At 43.5% G+C, this 16776-nt stretch overlaps 2 protein-coding genes across 2 annotated transcripts in view; one reads left to right on the top strand and one right to left on the bottom strand.

Moving 5' to 3' along the window:
• Window positions 1-473: 473 nt before the first annotated feature.
• Window positions 474-11312, top strand: LOC119170086 (WD repeat-containing protein 55). The gene is made up of 7 exons (XM_075880015.1): window positions 474-694; window positions 1604-2024; window positions 2084-2156; window positions 3026-3132; window positions 5807-5906; window positions 8526-8698; window positions 10257-11312. The coding sequence occupies exons 2-7, from the start codon at window positions 1609-1611 to the stop codon at window positions 10465-10467; spliced, it is 1080 nt and encodes a 359-aa protein (XP_075736130.1). The 5' UTR covers window positions 474-694; window positions 1604-1608; the 3' UTR covers window positions 10468-11312.
• A 351-nt stretch (window positions 11313-11663) lies between these two features.
• btv (dynein cytoplasmic heavy chain beethoven) overlaps window positions 11664-16776 on the bottom strand; it is a 121533-nt gene continuing 116420 nt past the window's right edge. The window contains exons 59-61 of the mRNA XM_075885921.1: window positions 16143-16330; window positions 15029-15227; window positions 11664-11909 (exon numbers count right to left, since the gene is read on the bottom strand). Coding sequence (XP_075742036.1) covers window positions 11751-11909; window positions 15029-15227; window positions 16143-16330 — 546 coding nt within the window. The 3' untranslated portion in view covers window positions 11664-11750. The remainder of the gene's footprint in view (window positions 11910-15028; window positions 15228-16142; window positions 16331-16776) is intronic.

A 16776-nucleotide genomic window follows, 5' to 3' on the forward strand; every position in this document is an offset into this window, starting at 1 on the left:
CCGTAGGTGGCGCTACCTATAACCTGTTCGTCTGCTTCTTTACGGTTGTTTTGTAGGCGCTGGTATAAGAATGCCTGCTTTCTGTGGTGAACTGTCGGCATATATGTGACTATTTCTTCCCATACATTGCTGGTCAAGTAAGCTGTTCAGTGCGCTTAAGAATTTATAGCACACTGGTTGACAAACGTGGAAACCCGTGGATTTACATGATTTTGGACAGCCTATGCGTTGTCGCGTGCATTTTATTGCAAAAAAAATTCTGAATGTCTTTTAGTATTATTATTTCTGGATATTTCTAAATTGTGGATCATAAATTCGCACTACGAGTGCTTTGTTGGTTAAAATTTGACTACAAAGAGTGAAGGTGACGTCAGCGAACAGGTGCTGCCTAGCGCCACGCCGCTCGTAGGTGACGGCCCTAGCGGCAGAAGGTATGAACTAGAACGTGGGCGCTGGAAGAGGTGCTCTCTGGGCAGGTCAGGAGTGTAGTAGGTCATGCTGTGAGCTAGCTAGCTGAAGTGACTAAAGCTCCTAGGGCACGCGCAGGGCATGCGATAAGCCCGCGTGCTGCTATTTGCTTATCCTTAGCACGCGTTAAAATTTTCTAAGGTTGCTGAGTTAGATGACACAAAGTGAACCCCAAGACAGGTGGCCACTTCGTTTTGGCAGTCCTCTCATTGCCCTGTGATTACCGGCAAGTACCTCCGCATGGCTTGAAGTGCCCTTATAATTTTTTCATTAAAATAGCTAAATGAGATGTTTGTCACTGTCATGCAAATCTGTGCAGTACCGCATGAGCGACGACTTCTTTAAGTAACTTGACCTGATCCCCATGGCACAATTTGACGCTGCTCGCTCTTCCGTGGAGCATGGAATGGGGATGTTGAGAACGTGTAGGATCGGCGCTATAAAATGCTAGCCTCGTTTTGTAGCTTGCTAGTGGAAGTTAGCTACGATGAAGAGGAAATGTTGAGAGTCTCACTTTATCGCTTTTTATTGCTGTAATGTGTTGTTTCTCTTTCCAACATTATTTTTGTTGTATGTTGGTAAGCAATGTGCAGTTATCATCCATAGGCTACTGTACGTTTTATTGGCCGATCCGCCAGAGTGGGCATGTGCCAGTTTCTAGGCTACAAACGAGCAAGCAAACAAAAGCCACTGACGCACATGCCTTCGCCCATGCTCGCAAGTCAGTTTGCTTGGTCAACATTCACACGTGTCGTTGTCGTTTTCCTGTGCACTCGGGCTCAAATACAACAATCCGCCGTCTCTTCGGGCACTACGGATAAAGTTGTGCATCTATTAGCAAACTTCTAAACTTCTTTAAATAAGTAAATCCATCGTTACATTTCTGTGGCAAACAGCGCAGGACAAAATAATGACGAAGTAGTTCAGCATTTCATGTGAAGTTTGTATTGTGCTTTCAGCTCCCCCCCCCCCCCCCCTCCGCCTCGCACAAATAGATAGTCAACCAGCTTTAATTTGTCATTGTGAATTTCACTATATGTTGTGCAAACCGTGCATGAACTTATGAACTTTGATCGGGCTGATTTTGCGCATTGCCAAGTATTGTTCAGAAAGGTCACACTGGAATCCCTTGCAGCGATCATGTCGGATGTCAGCGACAGCAGTGATCGAAGTGACATAGATGAGGCCAGTGACGTCAGCGATGACAGTGGCAGCAGCGACGATGAACCGAAGCAGCCGAGCTCGGATCCGCAGATCGGTGCTGGTTGTGCTCCAGCCGACATACCGTTTGAAACTATTCTCACTGATGTCAGCTGCCATCCAACACGAGATGCAGTTGCCATTGGCACGGTAGATGGTGATGCATTTGTGCATTCGTACGCTTTGGACGGTCCTAGTCGCGAACTGCTGCACCTGACACATCATCGCTCATCCTGCCGCAAACTCCGGTTCTCGGCCGATGGCTCCATACTCTTCACGGGCTCCAAGGATCAGTCCCTGTGCATGGTTGATCTGAATTCAGGTGCAGTGTCTCAGCGCCTCCCAGAAGCCCACAGGTGTGTTGTGCAGTGCCGTCAATCGATAAGACAAGCTAATTCCATTTTTCATGATGCAGTGCATCCATCTATAGCCTTTGTGTTGTGGACGAGCACCTACTAGCATCAGGGGACGATGACGGTTGCGTCAAGGTACGTTGGGATAGATTGCCTACCGAACTTTAAACACATATTTTATCTTTCCTTCTCTCAGAATCTTGATTATAAAGGGTGTAATGAAGTTTACAATGTTAAAGAGACTCTGCCACTTTTCTTTTTAAAGTGTTCGAAGTTCTTTAAAACAAGTGTGTTCCATAAATATATATTCAAAATAAGGTTCCAGGTAACCATTGTACAAGCCAGTGTTAGTGTGATTGCAGTTCTTTTTCTTCCAAAGTCAAGTCTATGAAAGAGGGCAATCTGCCAGCATACATCAGTTGACAACCTCTGGCTGCTGTACCACTTCCTGTTTGAACACGGGTTTAAACTTCGCACTCCACTTGTGAAGAATGCACCCTGCAATACTAGAAAATTTGGCTGAGATAGTCGTAGCTTTGCTTTCTATCCACTGAATGTGTCTCTTTGTGAATTGCAGCAGTTAATTCAGTGCCGCTATTAATTGTGCAGGGATGTTGGGGTGTCGTAGCACAACCCATACATTCGTCATGTACACACCAATGTGTAATCCTATTACAATTTCAGCTCTTATGCTTAGTGCGAGCTTATAAGGAGCATTGCGAGATCATGCTGACAATCTAGGACTTTCGAAGCATGTTCTACATTTTGATCTCTCGCTAGCATTTTATTTGTACACGGCTGTTCACAAACTCGCAAGCAGTTGTCCTTTACTTGCAAGCCTTGCTTGAGCCACTCCAACTCTAGAGGGTGTCATGAACATGAATATGTGGACGACTTACTCGAGTACATTTAGTTGACATGCTTCACGCAGGCCTTGTGTACGCTGTTTTTACATATGTAAGTAAGCACGTGAAAGTGACGCGTGCATATGACCACATCTGCAGGTATGGGACCGCCGCAGCAATGCCGCTGTCATGGAATGCCGGGAAAGTGACGACTTTATCAGTGACTTGGCCACAGGGGACAACCACAGGGTACTACTGGCCACCAGGTCAGTTTGATCGGGGCACCTAAACCCTTAGTGAGCTACCTACGGAGGCTGACCTGTACCACAAATACATATGTGCTGTGCCATCTTTTTGTTATACTGTAAATATTCTGTATCAAAAAGTTTCTCATATATGGTTCTGCGTTCCATTGGTGTTCTCCCCTATCCCAAAAATGTTTAACTTGCGCATGCAACTTAGAAGTGTGGCAGTTTGGGCTAGTTGGTAAGACATAACGATACACGTGCAGATGCATGCATGACCACATAGGATGGTAGGTTGAGCCTCTTTCCCCTCTGGAAAATTTTGGTTAGAACACTGCTATGTTCAACGAAAAAAAAGAAATTGTTGGCCCATGCTAATGAAGACTATGAAATTTGAAGATTCAGTGCAAAAACAAACCCCAGGTGGTCGAAATTTCCGGAGCCCTCCACTACGGCGTCTCTCATAATCATATGGTGGTTTTGGGACGTTAAACCCCACATATCAGTGCAAAAACAGACACAGAAACCTTCTTTTACATTTCACTCATTTAGTAGTTGCCATGATCTAGTATGTGTAAAAGCAGGACAATTTTTTTTAATGTCTGCTGGAGGCTTTTGCAGGGTGATCCAGATAATGTAGACCAAGTATTATAAAAGATCTGTTATTTTATCTTAGCAGGCAAGTACACAATCCTCGCAGTTCACCTGAGACAGCACAAGAAATTGTTTATGACGGTTAATTAGGTAATTGCAGTTATTTGTACAATCGACGTCATAGGAGAGTTATCAAAAATGAGCAAAAGTGTTATAAGAAAGATCAGGCCTAAGATGATTTGAGCAAAATTTTTGCAGAAACAGAGGAAGACTAGGAAATGCGAGAAATACCACGAGGTTACACACCTACTCGGCAGGCCCCACACTAGAGTGCAGCATTCTAAAGCAAGTTCACCAAGAAAGGTGATAAGGATAGGAGCATAGGGGTGGGGACAATATAAAATATAGTGAGTATAAGAAATGGGAGAGTTACTACATTATCTGTTTCACTGTTTCTAAGATGACACATCGGCTTCGTATTGTTGCAAAACACATATCGACAGTGCTTGGGAGGCCATGGCCTAAGTGCATGCACAGTTATTGCAGTGAAATCTGTTATGAGACCCCAACAATCGCTGAAATTGGTGGCATAGTTATCTGCCACCACCGCCATTTTCCATAGCCACCAGTGCACACAAACGAGAGAAAAATAACCAGCATTGGGCAAGACTTTAATCCAAGCCCTCTGCATGGCATTAGTGGTCTACCATGGAGCCATGTTGGTGCTTGAAACTCTTTCACTACAAGACTCTCTACAGGTGTCATGTTGGATAAAACAAATATAATACAGCTTGCTATATGTGTAAAATAACAATCAAGTGCTACACAATGTGCATTGCATTATGAGTGGGTAGTTTAAAGTTTCCTGCCATTACAAAGAGATCTGCCATAATTCTTCATTGTCAGAGTTTATCTATCAGCATAGGCATCAACAGAGTGCATACACCACCTTGCAGTGGCTACCTCGTTTCACCGCAGAATGACGTATAATGGCATAGTTGGTGCTTCTCTGCTTTGCAGAAAATCATGATAAGATACGGTGCTTTTGGTACCTTTCAGTTGTACTTGTAGTCATCCTAAGAGAGTTTACAGCAGGGTCTACAAAGGCCACTCCTGGCTTTTTCTTTTTTTCTGTGCTGCTGCAACCTTTAAATTCACACCAGGTCAATGTGCAGTATTTAGCTAATAATTTCTAATTGCCTGCTCAAGCATCAACTGCAAAAAAGGTTGAATAGCTTCTTCGCACGAATATGTACCGAGTTATGTTTGTGCAGATGGATTCATATTGGTTTACTGTTCATTATAAAGAATTCTGTGGACTTTCTGCATGTTGTAGTTCTGTGTTGCAATGACAGTTTTATCAATAAACTGTGACCAAGAGATAACTGCTTTACAGATATTTGTGTACAGGCATTTCGCATCTTTTGCACTTATTGCATGTAATTAGGGCAGGTAGCTCTGCACTAATCTACCACTTTCTTTTTTTCCTTCCATCATGCCCTGGAGAATGTTAAGTGTGGATAAACTTTAGGAGCAGTCACCTCCCCTCAGCGGTGTGGGGAAAAACATGCATCTTCTGACGTCACGTGCTGCTCTGCTATTGTGTTCTTTCATCACCTGTCCATTCCTTGTCCCTTTCGTTTGCATGTCTGACTTGTTTCACTGCTGTGTGTCAGCTCCTTTGGAAGTGTTTAACACTGAATAACCAAGTTGCACACTTCAGACTTGTGTACCTGGCTTTAATAATCATTCCTGGCAATTCACGTGCACTCAATTATCTTTTGTTTTTGAATGGAGCCACTATGACGAGTATTTTTTCAGTATGTTGTGTGGGAGAACTAATGTTGGAGAAATATTTAATATGAAGGAGTGACCGGCCACAGAGCCACTGCTGCAGCCGTGTAATTGTTCAGGCTGGATATTTGTTCCGTGGACAAGCAAAACAAACCAAAGCTTCTTGGGGGAAAAGGGGAGGGCCTAATAAAAGCAGAAATGAACTAATATTACCACACCATGTGAGAGTTGTGACTAAACTATGTAATGCTAGTAACATTTTGGTGGACTGAATTGGCTCTGAATGTCACCTGCGGTGGCCATGCAGTGGTGATGGGACGCTGACAGCCTTTAATCTGAGGCAGCGGGCACTCCAATTGCAGTCGGAACCTCTCGAAGATGAATTTCTGTCGCTGGCTGTGCTCAAGGCAAGTGTCTTTGTTTCTTGACATTGTACATTAACATAACGACCCAGCATAATGAGCTGTTTTCGTTGCAATATCTACACAAATTTATGTTGCTTTACTTTATTGTGTCATTTTAGAAGTGGTACTTCAGATGGCTGGATGCTGCTTGTAACACTTTCTTTTGTTGGAAAATATACATTTAAAAGTTGTTGCACTTCATGTAAAAGTTCAGCTATATATAGTGGCTAAAGCCCGTCGCAACCACCGTTAGCCACTGCAACTTTGCTTCGTGTTTGCAATTCATGTGAACTTCGTGTTTTATAGTGTGGTGCTTGTTGTTGGGACTATGTTGGATCACATAAAAATTACACGCTGAGAGGCTAGGAACATCATCATCATCATCAGCCTCACTACGTCCACTGCAGGACAAAGGTCTCTCCCATGTTCCGCCAGTCAACTCGGCTAGGAACAAGTCCGGGATATATAGTTGTCCCGACAGGGGCAGCATGGGACTTGGGGAGCTATACGAAAAGTTGGGACAGTCCCACAAAATCTAGGATGGCTGGCAAACCTATTCGATTGTGTACCTATAGAAGCATCTTTAGCTTGATAAGCTTGGTCTTTGTGAAGTTGTTTCGGAAGGTGCGCAAGCCGGTGTTTGAGGCGAGCGTATATACTCCCGTTCCTGTTTTTCGCCCGTAGAAGTATTTCCTGGTTGACGAGTGGCTGATCTCCCTTTGTATGTTTTACTCACAGTTGCAGGCACTGGGCATGCAAAAGAGGTGGAGCGTAGTTGTCTTTGCTTATGAAAGTGACTTTCATCAGCAAAGCGACACATCACGATTTGCATGTCACGACTAGCAGCTATGACTCATGCAGGTTGCCATTGTGCATGAAATGGCCCTTTTTCGAATGCGCAATAAAATTTGCTCTACTGTCATTTTGTGATGGTGTTTACAGTGCAATTTACCCCTCTGAATGGAGGCTCTTGCCAACACCATCACACAGTTTCAGTTTCGTATGGCATTCTAATGTACAGGCAATTTTTGGACTTGTTTTATTGAAAAAAAAGTTGTGCATCATATTCAAGTAAATGCTACAATACTTTAGTAGCTTATACATCATGGACTGCTAAAACAAACTAAGAACCTTAGTACACTCAGCCTGCAAGCAGTGTGGGGGAAAACAAGAAGAAATTACCAGATGCGCTTGTCTGTATTACAGTGTTATGCAACTGTGCATTGCTCAAAGATCAGCTAGTTGTCGCTTGATTATTTTTCGCAAATACGATAAAAGGGTGGCAATTCTTTGATCGCCCTTTGCCATGATGACACCCCGGCAAATTATTGTCTGGTTCTGGCTACAGTAAATTGCACATCATATGCAATGCTGAAATTTTTGCTGAGCGCACTATACAGGTCTCTATGTATTGAATCAAGAATGGCAGGTGAATGAAGCAAATAGCTTACAAAAGGACTGTGGCATTCTGCCAGTGACTGAGGGAAAAAAATTGATCAAGACCTATGGGGCTTGCATAAATAACCTCACAATAGCAACAGGCATGTCAAGATCAGCAATCATCATGGCAGTGCCCGAAGACCTGTAGTATGAGTCACCTACACTGTAAAGCCACCAATTTTCAATTGAGAGGACCAAGCTCGACAGGAAGGCTCAGGCTCACGTGAATGATTTCAGTAGTACACCAAATGATTTAATGCAGATTTTTTTTTTTTTCGAGAGGGACAAGACGGGGGACTCACACAAAGCGCCTGTGCGTATCCTCTTCGTCTTATAAGTGTCCTGTTAATCTTGTCTTGTCTTGAAAAAAGAAATGAATAGTCACTGGAAACTTCAACATTATTGTACTTCCACGTGAAAACCAGTGGTTTGTCGCATTTCTCAATGCCGAACTTCGCCTCTTGTTGGACTTCATGCTATTAACTTTTCACAACACCACCTGTTTATATATTCTGGTTACTGCATTACTCTCATTTCAAGCACAATCAACCGTGTTCACTACATTTCATATGGTTCCTAAATTTCATAGCTTTACTTTGTATAACAGCTCGATGTGTTGCTATCGCTTTCACTGCTTCGGCCCTGTGATGAAACTGACATTTTTTCTACAATGTCGAATATTCGGTTTTTAACAACAACTTTTCCCGATATGCCTCAACAACCCTATATCAGTGGCCAACTAGCTCTATATTATAAGCCCAGGGGGCTCTGGACACTGGTTGCAAATAAACAAATTATAGCTAGCTTTAGGCCTAATGAACTTTCCGGTTGCGCAATGTCACTGTATGTCATGTAGTGTATTCGGCTAGTTGGGACATACTCATGACGGTGAGCGCAAGTAGGACACCAAATACAAGAAACTACATGACACAAGCTCTGCCTAAAAACTGAAAGGGTAAAGGAAAAAAACCATTGCACATCTAAACCGAAGAGATGACATTAAGAGGACCTTGTCACACCGGGCCAAGCATCTAAGGACAGCGTTCATGATTTAAGCGAGTCAGCTTGTCAAGCTAAGTTAGTCAGCTTGTCATCTCATCATAATTGTGAAAACTTGAGTCTTTTGTTGAAAATGTATTTAGCTGATGTGCATAGTAGTGATGGTGATGCTTTCCTCTTTAGCATGGCCGTAAGGTGCTGGTTGGGGCTGGCGATGGCAGTGTGAACTTGTTTACCTGGGGCCGGTGGGACAACATGGATGACCGGCTGCCATTGGGTCGCTCACAAGGTGTTGACAGTCTTGCTGCCATCACCGAGGACCTCTACTGCTTGGGTACCGCTGATGGTCGTGTTCGGTATGTTGGAAAACTAATTGGCAGGCTTCTTGCAAAAGACGGACATGTGCATCTAGCCCAAAAAGATGCCTTTGTTCTTTGTATTTTATTGCAAAGGATGACTGCCTCACGTCTTGCAAAAGCTTATAAAAAGTTGGTGTTGCAAAGACATCTGCAGTTTGTGTGCTGTATTTACTGGTTCGGATAATTTTTGTGCATAAGTATCTTGATTTGGTAAGCCATGTACTAGCTTCTTTACACGGAAAGTAGAGCATTGTTTTCTAACTCTAAGATACCGACGTGTTAGCATGTTCTCGTTGGTCCCAATGTCCCTATTTGACTTCGAAAGCCAGAAGCATTGCACTCTGAAATAGCGACAAGTGGCCAAAAGAGCTGAAAGAAGGCAATTAGAATTGCTAATTGTAGGTTTCATGCTTGGTTCCCACATGCACCGGAAAGCTTACACGAGAATAAGAAACATATACGAACCTGTTTCAAGCTCTGTGTTCATTTCGTGTTCTCTTGGCGACTATTGTACGGTGAGGCGAAATGCAAAAACATCTGGTTACTCACATTTATCTGCGTGTTAATGAATTCCAGGCGGTCAAAATCATCGCAGAATCTCGAGCTTTGGTGGACTTCACGACGGCAAAACCTCAACAGTCAATTATTAGCCTGTATAGCGCTGTCTATTCATGTCTTCGTGTCGACGCGCGGCACCCAGTTCCCTTCACCGCAAGTGTTGGGGCGGTGCCAAGGAGGTCACGCCTTCCCATGCAGCGCATTGTGACGTTACACTCTCCCTCGCCAGGTGTGCACTCACCGCGGGTCACCTCTCTCTCGCTTCATCCTCTCCACCGCTCCCAACGTTCGAGCGCAAATCTAGTGAACACTCTTTTGGCTTTTAATTTTCGATGAAGAGGACGCTGAAAAGCGAAGCTTCTTCATCCGCTGAAACGTGTACTCAAGTAATTTGGCCAAACCCAGTTGCGCCTCGCCGGTGTTGCGAGGGTTAGCAGAGCCGATCGTGTTCACGAATGGCATTGTGGCACCTGCAACACCGACGAGGCACGGGCCAGCGAAGCAGAATGCAAGCGTCGGAAGCGGAAGACCAACGACAATGACGAGGCACGAGTCAAAAATGCCGATCACGTCCGTGTGCAACGCTGCTGCTTCGCATTCCATTGGGAAGATGTCAATTTTTTTTCGTGTTGTCATTTTTTCTGTGTAGTATGTGGGCCACTTCAGCCACCCAACCGTGCACTTGACAATCGGGCCCTATCTATTCACTGTTGAAACGCTTTTGTACGATTGTATCATTGCTAAATGCTTTTACTTGGCCCACAAGCTTGTTGTAGCAGTGAAAACAGAGTTGGCTCTTTGTCGACATGTACATTTCAAAGGGAAAAAATGATCAGAATCACTGGTTCTGCACGAGTGCATTTTAGTGTTCGCTGTTGGCTTGCTTTATCACCTATGACACATTATTGAGAACAAGAATGACCACAATTTATGGACTATCTTGTTTACTACCCAATAATGAAAGGAACAGTACAGCTGAATCATTTTTATTTCGCAGGGTGGCAAGCGTGCTGCCAAACAAGTGCCTGGGCGTGCTGGGTTCGCACGGCCACTTCCCTGTCGAGAGTCTGTCGGTGTCTCGTGATGGTCGCCTTGTGGCCAGCTGCTCTCACGACCAGCGTGTCAAGTTCTGGGATGTGTCGTCTGTAGAAAACCTTCGGCTACCGCGTGAAGACTTCTTCGCCGGTCTGGAGGCTGGGCCCGACTGACAACTAAACAAAGAGTGTTGCCTCGGTGGTGCTCAGTTTTGTGGGTGCGACTGCTGAGCCACACTTTGTTGACAGGACTTGCAAGCCTGACCTTGCTGTTATTGTTATAAACGTAGTAAAAGACTCATTCGTTATCAGTTACGGAGCACTGCCTCCCACCGACATTAGTGCCAATCTTCCTCTGATGAATTAAGTTCTGCACCACTTACTCAAGGAATCAGTCTGAGGGATTCACATGTACCCAGTTTGTGAATGTCTGCAGTTACGTGCTTTACTGTACGCTACTATTTACACACTTACCAACTCTCCACATTTGCCCATTAGACTCCCAATTTATGACGAGTCCTGCCGATTATACAGGCGGGACCATAAATCTCCCATTAAGCAGCCATAACCCTGCCTAAAACGGCTATAGAAAAGGACAGCTGATCTTAAAGTGTTCTTATCCTGACAACTCCAAAAGCTTGCCGGAAGAGCCTCCCCTCTGGCCACTGATGTAAAAAAAGGGGACGCTGCCGGATATTGATATGGCCGTGGTTATTTACAGTATGACACATTATATTTATCTCAACATGAAACTCTTGGTAACATAACACTGAACCACATGTCAGTTAGCTTCACTGTCATACAATGTTATGCGTTGAAATGTTTCAAGTGTGGGAAGGGGCTACTGTACTTTGCGGGTCGTGACATTTTGCGATATTAGGTGCTGCGCATGTTTGTAATAGCTACACATGTGCACCGATGTGATCGTCAGCATCTAAAAGCGCTACTGTAATATTTAAGAGTTGTGTATGACTACTGTGGCCATGAGAAGCAAAAAAATAAAGACGTTTGTGTGCGTGTGAGGTTTTTTTTATTTATCCAATTGCTGTTTTGATACAATCGATGCTTGTCCCATGCAGGTGGTCCGGTCATCTCTGGACTCTGGGTACCTGACAGTGTTTCTAATGCCTCTCTCCCATATATTTGCTGTGCTTTCTTTTCTATCTCTATTTGATGAGTCTGCTCAGTTAACATGAAACATTATTCAACTGGTCTCCTTCCTCACGTATTACATACTCACCTCCATTTTGTTTTTACTTACAATGCACGTGGCGCTGCTGTTCCAACTGCTCGCAGTGCTCGGCAAGAGTCTCTAATCATAAAGTGGGGAAGCTTCTAGAGGTTGATCGAAAAAGAACATCACAAAAATCTTCACAGAGGCACTCGTGCAGTGACAGTTGTTGTAAATAGCATTTATTTTGCATTGTCAATCTAAAAAATATTGTCATTAGTTTGTTCTAGTCTAACGTAGATAAAAACATGGCAGCACCACTCAGCAGCCATTGTTGTGGGCTACCTTCACAAGGCACAGACAGGCTAGCAACCAGCTCTTGCCTTTCTGTGTTGGTGTACACCGCCAGGCTAACCACTGAGCCTCCAGAGTACTGCCGGGTGCCCTGCATGCAGTCGTAACATTTGTGGTCTTGTTTATACCTGTACGACACTTCAGAATGTGAAGGGACACTAAAGTGGAACAACAAGTTAGTTCATACTGTCAAATTACTCTATGAAAAGTTTTGTGCCTTTAATTTCCTCACCTTAGGTTGGATAGATGAGAAAAATCTGTCAAATGTTTGACTTTTAAAACTTGCCACCGCAATCTCGGCTAGGGATGTTGCAGATTTCAAAAGATTTTTTTCTTATTTTGGCCAAACTGCCTCAACGATGTCTCCTGAAACATAAGTCTCTGGCTTCTTCAGAAGTCCATGCACCTCATTTTTACCAAAACTACGTAGGCCCTAGTAGGCACCGTCAATGCGTCACAGCAACTGGTCTGGTCAAGGTCGCGTCAGCATTCTCATTTTCTTTTTGCACGTTTTTACGACTGGACGGTCGGCCACCCTGTGTGCAGATGCTGCTGGAGTGCCATCCTTGTCTTTCGTTGGCCCTTAAAGGCAGTCAAAATGCTGTTGCGCTTTTTGAGGGCTACGGTCTTATGCAAATGCCTTGGACTTTTGTATAGTGCCGTCGCTGCATATGCGTCAGCCCATTTACTGACAGTTTTCTCATTCTTTCCTTCTCTTTACTCTCTCATCATTATACTCCCCTTTCCCATTCTTCCAGTGTAGGATAGCCAACCGGGCATGTGCCGGGTTAACACTTCTAATGCCTGATTTATGAAACTGCCGAACGAAATGACAAATTTTTTATTTGCCACGTTTGAATAGCAACCTTTATTTTATTGTGCAGGTAAAAAATTTAAAATGCAACCGTAATGCATACTTTCAAGTATGCGTTACGGTTGCAATCGAATTCTCGATATGTCACAAAAATGAGGACACTCCAACAAAGACTAACTTCATAACTACGTAACATGTCGTGTGCCACCTCTTGGGTGCGTACACACCAATTGAACCAAATGATTCAATATAGAACACGCGTCACTATAGCGAGAATGGAAGAAGTGAGAGCTGTTGCACGTGCCTCGCACTCTCCGCCATCAGCTACAAAACAATCGGTTTTAGCATAGAATACCTTGCATGAGACGGTGCTAAATTTTTCACGCTGACAGCTACTTTTTCCGGGAGTGCTTCACAGTGGACATTAAAGGCGGCACGGATTTCTTGACTTGCTTGCTTGAAGGTTTTCGGTATGTCGTGAATTGCAGACCTCCCTGCCTTCTTTCTTGTTCCTCCTCCCTTCTCACCAAGCACCTCTGGCAGCAAGCATAGTGTTTTTGGTACAGTGAATGAATAATTTACTAACACAAGAAAAAGTACCTTCTCTTTAGGGATCTATGACATGGACCTCTAATATTGGACTTGTGAAACACTTTACAACTTCTGCCAGCACTACGGTGCGATGGGCATTCTTCAGAATATAGATGTTGGATAATGAAAGTGAATATCTTTACATACATAAGGCTGCACATGTTTCTCTGAATGAAATGTATGAAAGAATTACAGTATGCAACTGCTTTCGGGGAACCAATCAGCTGCTGACCCAAAAGTATGATCTCAGGTGCAGTGGTTGCATTCAGGTGGATTGAAATGGTCAAGGCTTGCATACTGTGTGATCTTGGGGCACGTAAAAAAACCCGCAATGGTCAAATTTATTCCGGGCCCCTCACTACGGCATCTTTCATAGCCAGAGTCGCTTTGGGACATTAAACCCTGACTACACAATGAACACTCTGGCAGCACTAAAGAGGTCATTAGAGCTTTATACTTGGCATAAGCACAGGAGGTAGGATAACGTATGCCATCCCTGATGAAATCGCACTTCGTATGTGCGAAATTGACTTCAATACAAGTTTTGAAGAAATGATTACCGTTATAGTAAGTTTTCTAATGTGCATTATGAGGTACTATGCAGTTCTTGGTTGTATTTGGTAGACACAACTAGGCATGCTTGAAGTACATAAAATGAGGTAGACCGTCTTGCAATCTTAGAGTGCTACAGAAATGAGTGCCAACTAGGCTTGTACAAGTCGCAAGTCTTGGGTTTGATGTGAATAGTGATTTGGTCTGAATAATTTCAAATTGAATTCAAATGCTATATACTGAATATAAGAATATATCTGTTATTGCCTAATTAACCTGCAGGATATATATTTTTATAATTTAACCAAGGCATGAGCAAATGTCATTCTGTTCGGTTCAACGGAAGTAGAAGCAACATTGCATAGCAGCAATATTTAACTTTCGGTTAAATGCTACCAACAACCTACAAAATAGGTTGCGTTTAAAAACTTTTATACATAAAGCATACAAGCTTATAGAACAAGTTTTTTAAATTTGAAAAGGAAGAATTGATGAGGGCTAATACGTTCATTTAACCTTGAAGAAGAGCTACCTTCACTAACAGATTTTCCCAGAAAAATATATTCATGGTAAAACACACCTGTAGTGCAGTGAAACCACTTTTACAAAGTGGTTGCATGTGAAATATTTATTCGTTCATTTTGAATGCTTTGAAATTTTCAGTTTACCAAAGTGAATATTGCTGTATTCAAATTCACTGAACTAAATTTGAATACAGTAATATCCAAGCAAATATTCCAAGTGCTTGAATGTTTGGGCAAGCCTGGTGCCAACTCATTCAAGTCCCTCTGTTCTGACTGCGGCATGTGGAGCGCTTTGAACATGACATGCTGTACAATGAAGAAAGTCTGCACTGTGTCGGTCTAATGAAGGAACTCGAGGGATAGGTTATTGTAACATAGCAGCACTTACTTGGTGGGATTGACAATGGTACATTGATCTAAGCATTGCAAATTGTTGCTTTGTTTGCCAAATCAAAGCACTAAGGTAACATATTATGTTAATTGCAGTTATACTTCTGTCATTTTTGTGCACATCTAAGTAGGGGGTTGCAAAATTCAGCTATGTACAACCATCTTGGTTGGTACGTATCTTGATACAACCAAGCCCCTAACGTGGTTTCCTTATTGAGGGACACAGGACACAGCTTCTATGTATGGTGAGCAGCGCTGGGAAAGTTTTTCCACTGTCCCGAGTTCAGTTTCAATGCCATTTCATGTACTGGCTAAAATCTTAGCAAACGTAACACTTGCCTTGCGCATCCATGCAGCAGAGCAGGGGGGTACAGGTAATACGCTGGGGGCGCCAGGGCGGCAGGAACGAAGTCTTGTATCCTCCAGGAGGCCCCCCTCACACTGCAGGCCCACCAGCGTAGCCCAGAGGGGTGGCCTGTCCTCTCCTGCCTGCCACCAAGCTTCCAGCTGAAGCTCATCCACAGCCAGGCCTGTTTGCCTGTGTGCAATTGGTGCATGCTTCAGGGTCAGGTACACTTATACGACACATGGATAGCTGTAAAAGACTTTTAACTTTCTAGTCCTAATAAAACAGAAGCACAGCAAGCAGTAAAAAGCATGCCAATTTGTGTAAGCACATCAAGTTAGTGAGATAAATGGGATTTAAGCGAGTTACTGAGCTTTCTGAAGCGAGTTACTGAGCTTTCTTAAGCGAGTTACTGAGTTACTGAGCACATTCTTGCATTTATATATTTATAGTATTTCATTTCCTTGCTGAAGTTAAAAGAAAAGAAAGAAATGCCATAGTGCTAAAGCATTCCAGGCAGTAATTGTTGTAGTTAGTACTGAAACTGAAAACTAGCCTTCAAAACAATGGGACATCATGATGGTCAGAAAATGTACCTGTGATTTGCCAAAATAATTAATTGTTTCTTCAGTCGGTTGGTGCATCATCCATTCTTTAGACAAAGTGGTAACATTGTGTATTGTGTATGGGGTATTAGCAAAGTAGCAGTATAGAACAGAGCTAGTGAATGTTGGTTGCTAATAGGTCAGTTGTTTACGTGCTGCATGTATATAGTGTACATATATGCAAACATACGCTGCTATGTGTCTCTTAGCTGCCGCCCGTTAAAAATTTTTGGTAATTTGCGAAGTTTGGTAGAACATAAACGGGGGCTTTACAGCAGTAAACAGTCGTAACATGATAGGGCATAAACCTTTACGTCTTCCCCGACAAGGAAGATAGATAAGTGCGCGCATCGCGTGCTGACATGCAATTTTCTTTATTTTTTTTAGATGTGCATACGAGTAATATCTTGGGAGCTCGGTATTCACTAGTTGTATGATCCGTGAACCAGATTTTCTTGTAAATTATCCAACCTGATGAGCCTTTTATGGAAGAAGCTCTTACCGAGCTGTCTGCTGGCGCCAGGCACTGAGGAAAGCCCCCGGTCGCAGCAGTTGTCCCAGGTGCAGCTGCTGACCCTGTCCAAAGTGCCACTGGGCCAATGCACGTGCGCGACCCGCCACGGCCCGGAGGTATGCCTCGGGCACCCACTGCCGGCCTCCCGACCAAAGGGTCAACCATGCGTCGGGTACCTGCATGTCAACGTGCCAGAACCTGCTATTAAAAGACACTAAATGCCAATATTAAATCGACGTGAATTGTTAAAAGGGCGTTTCAGAAATCTCGCAGTGTTTGTTTCTTGTCAATGAAAGGCGTAGTTTGAAATAAAACCACGTTTGAGTGGTCCGCTTACCATTAGCGTGATTCAAACCACCCGCCTACGAGAATGACCTTGTGACGTAATATTTGCCATTACCGCACTGCTGCGCAGCGGAGCAAGAGGCTTTAGCACAGCGCAGAACGTAACTTGCGATTCGTAATGGTGACCTGTTCTTTTTTCTTCTTTTTGCATGAATTCTACACGCTAAAATTTTATTTTATTTTGTGTTGTAATGCAACCTGTTCTTTTTCTTTCTTTATTTCTTTTTGTCGTAGGTATTATGAGTACTTGTGATGCTTTGTCTAGATGCCCTAATAC

Source organism: Rhipicephalus microplus, chromosome 2 (genome assembly GCF_043290135.1).
Source record: "Rhipicephalus microplus isolate Deutch F79 chromosome 2, USDA_Rmic, whole genome shotgun sequence".
NCBI lineage: Eukaryota > Metazoa > Arthropoda > Arachnida > Ixodida > Ixodidae > Rhipicephalus > Rhipicephalus microplus.

Excerpts from the sequence above, each read along its gene's own strand:
- LOC119170086 (XM_075880015.1), top strand. The coding sequence starts at position 1,609 with ATGTCGGATGTCAGCGACAGCAGTGATCGAAGTGACATAGATGAGGCC. Across the intron at positions 2,025-2,083 it reads CGCCTCCCAGAAGCCCACAG|TGCATCCATCTATAGCCTTT; the intron begins GTGTGTTGTGCA and ends TTCATGATGCAG. Across the intron at positions 8,699-10,256 it reads ACCGCTGATGGTCGTGTTCG|GGTGGCAAGCGTGCTGCCAA; the intron begins GTATGTTGGAAA and ends TTTATTTCGCAG.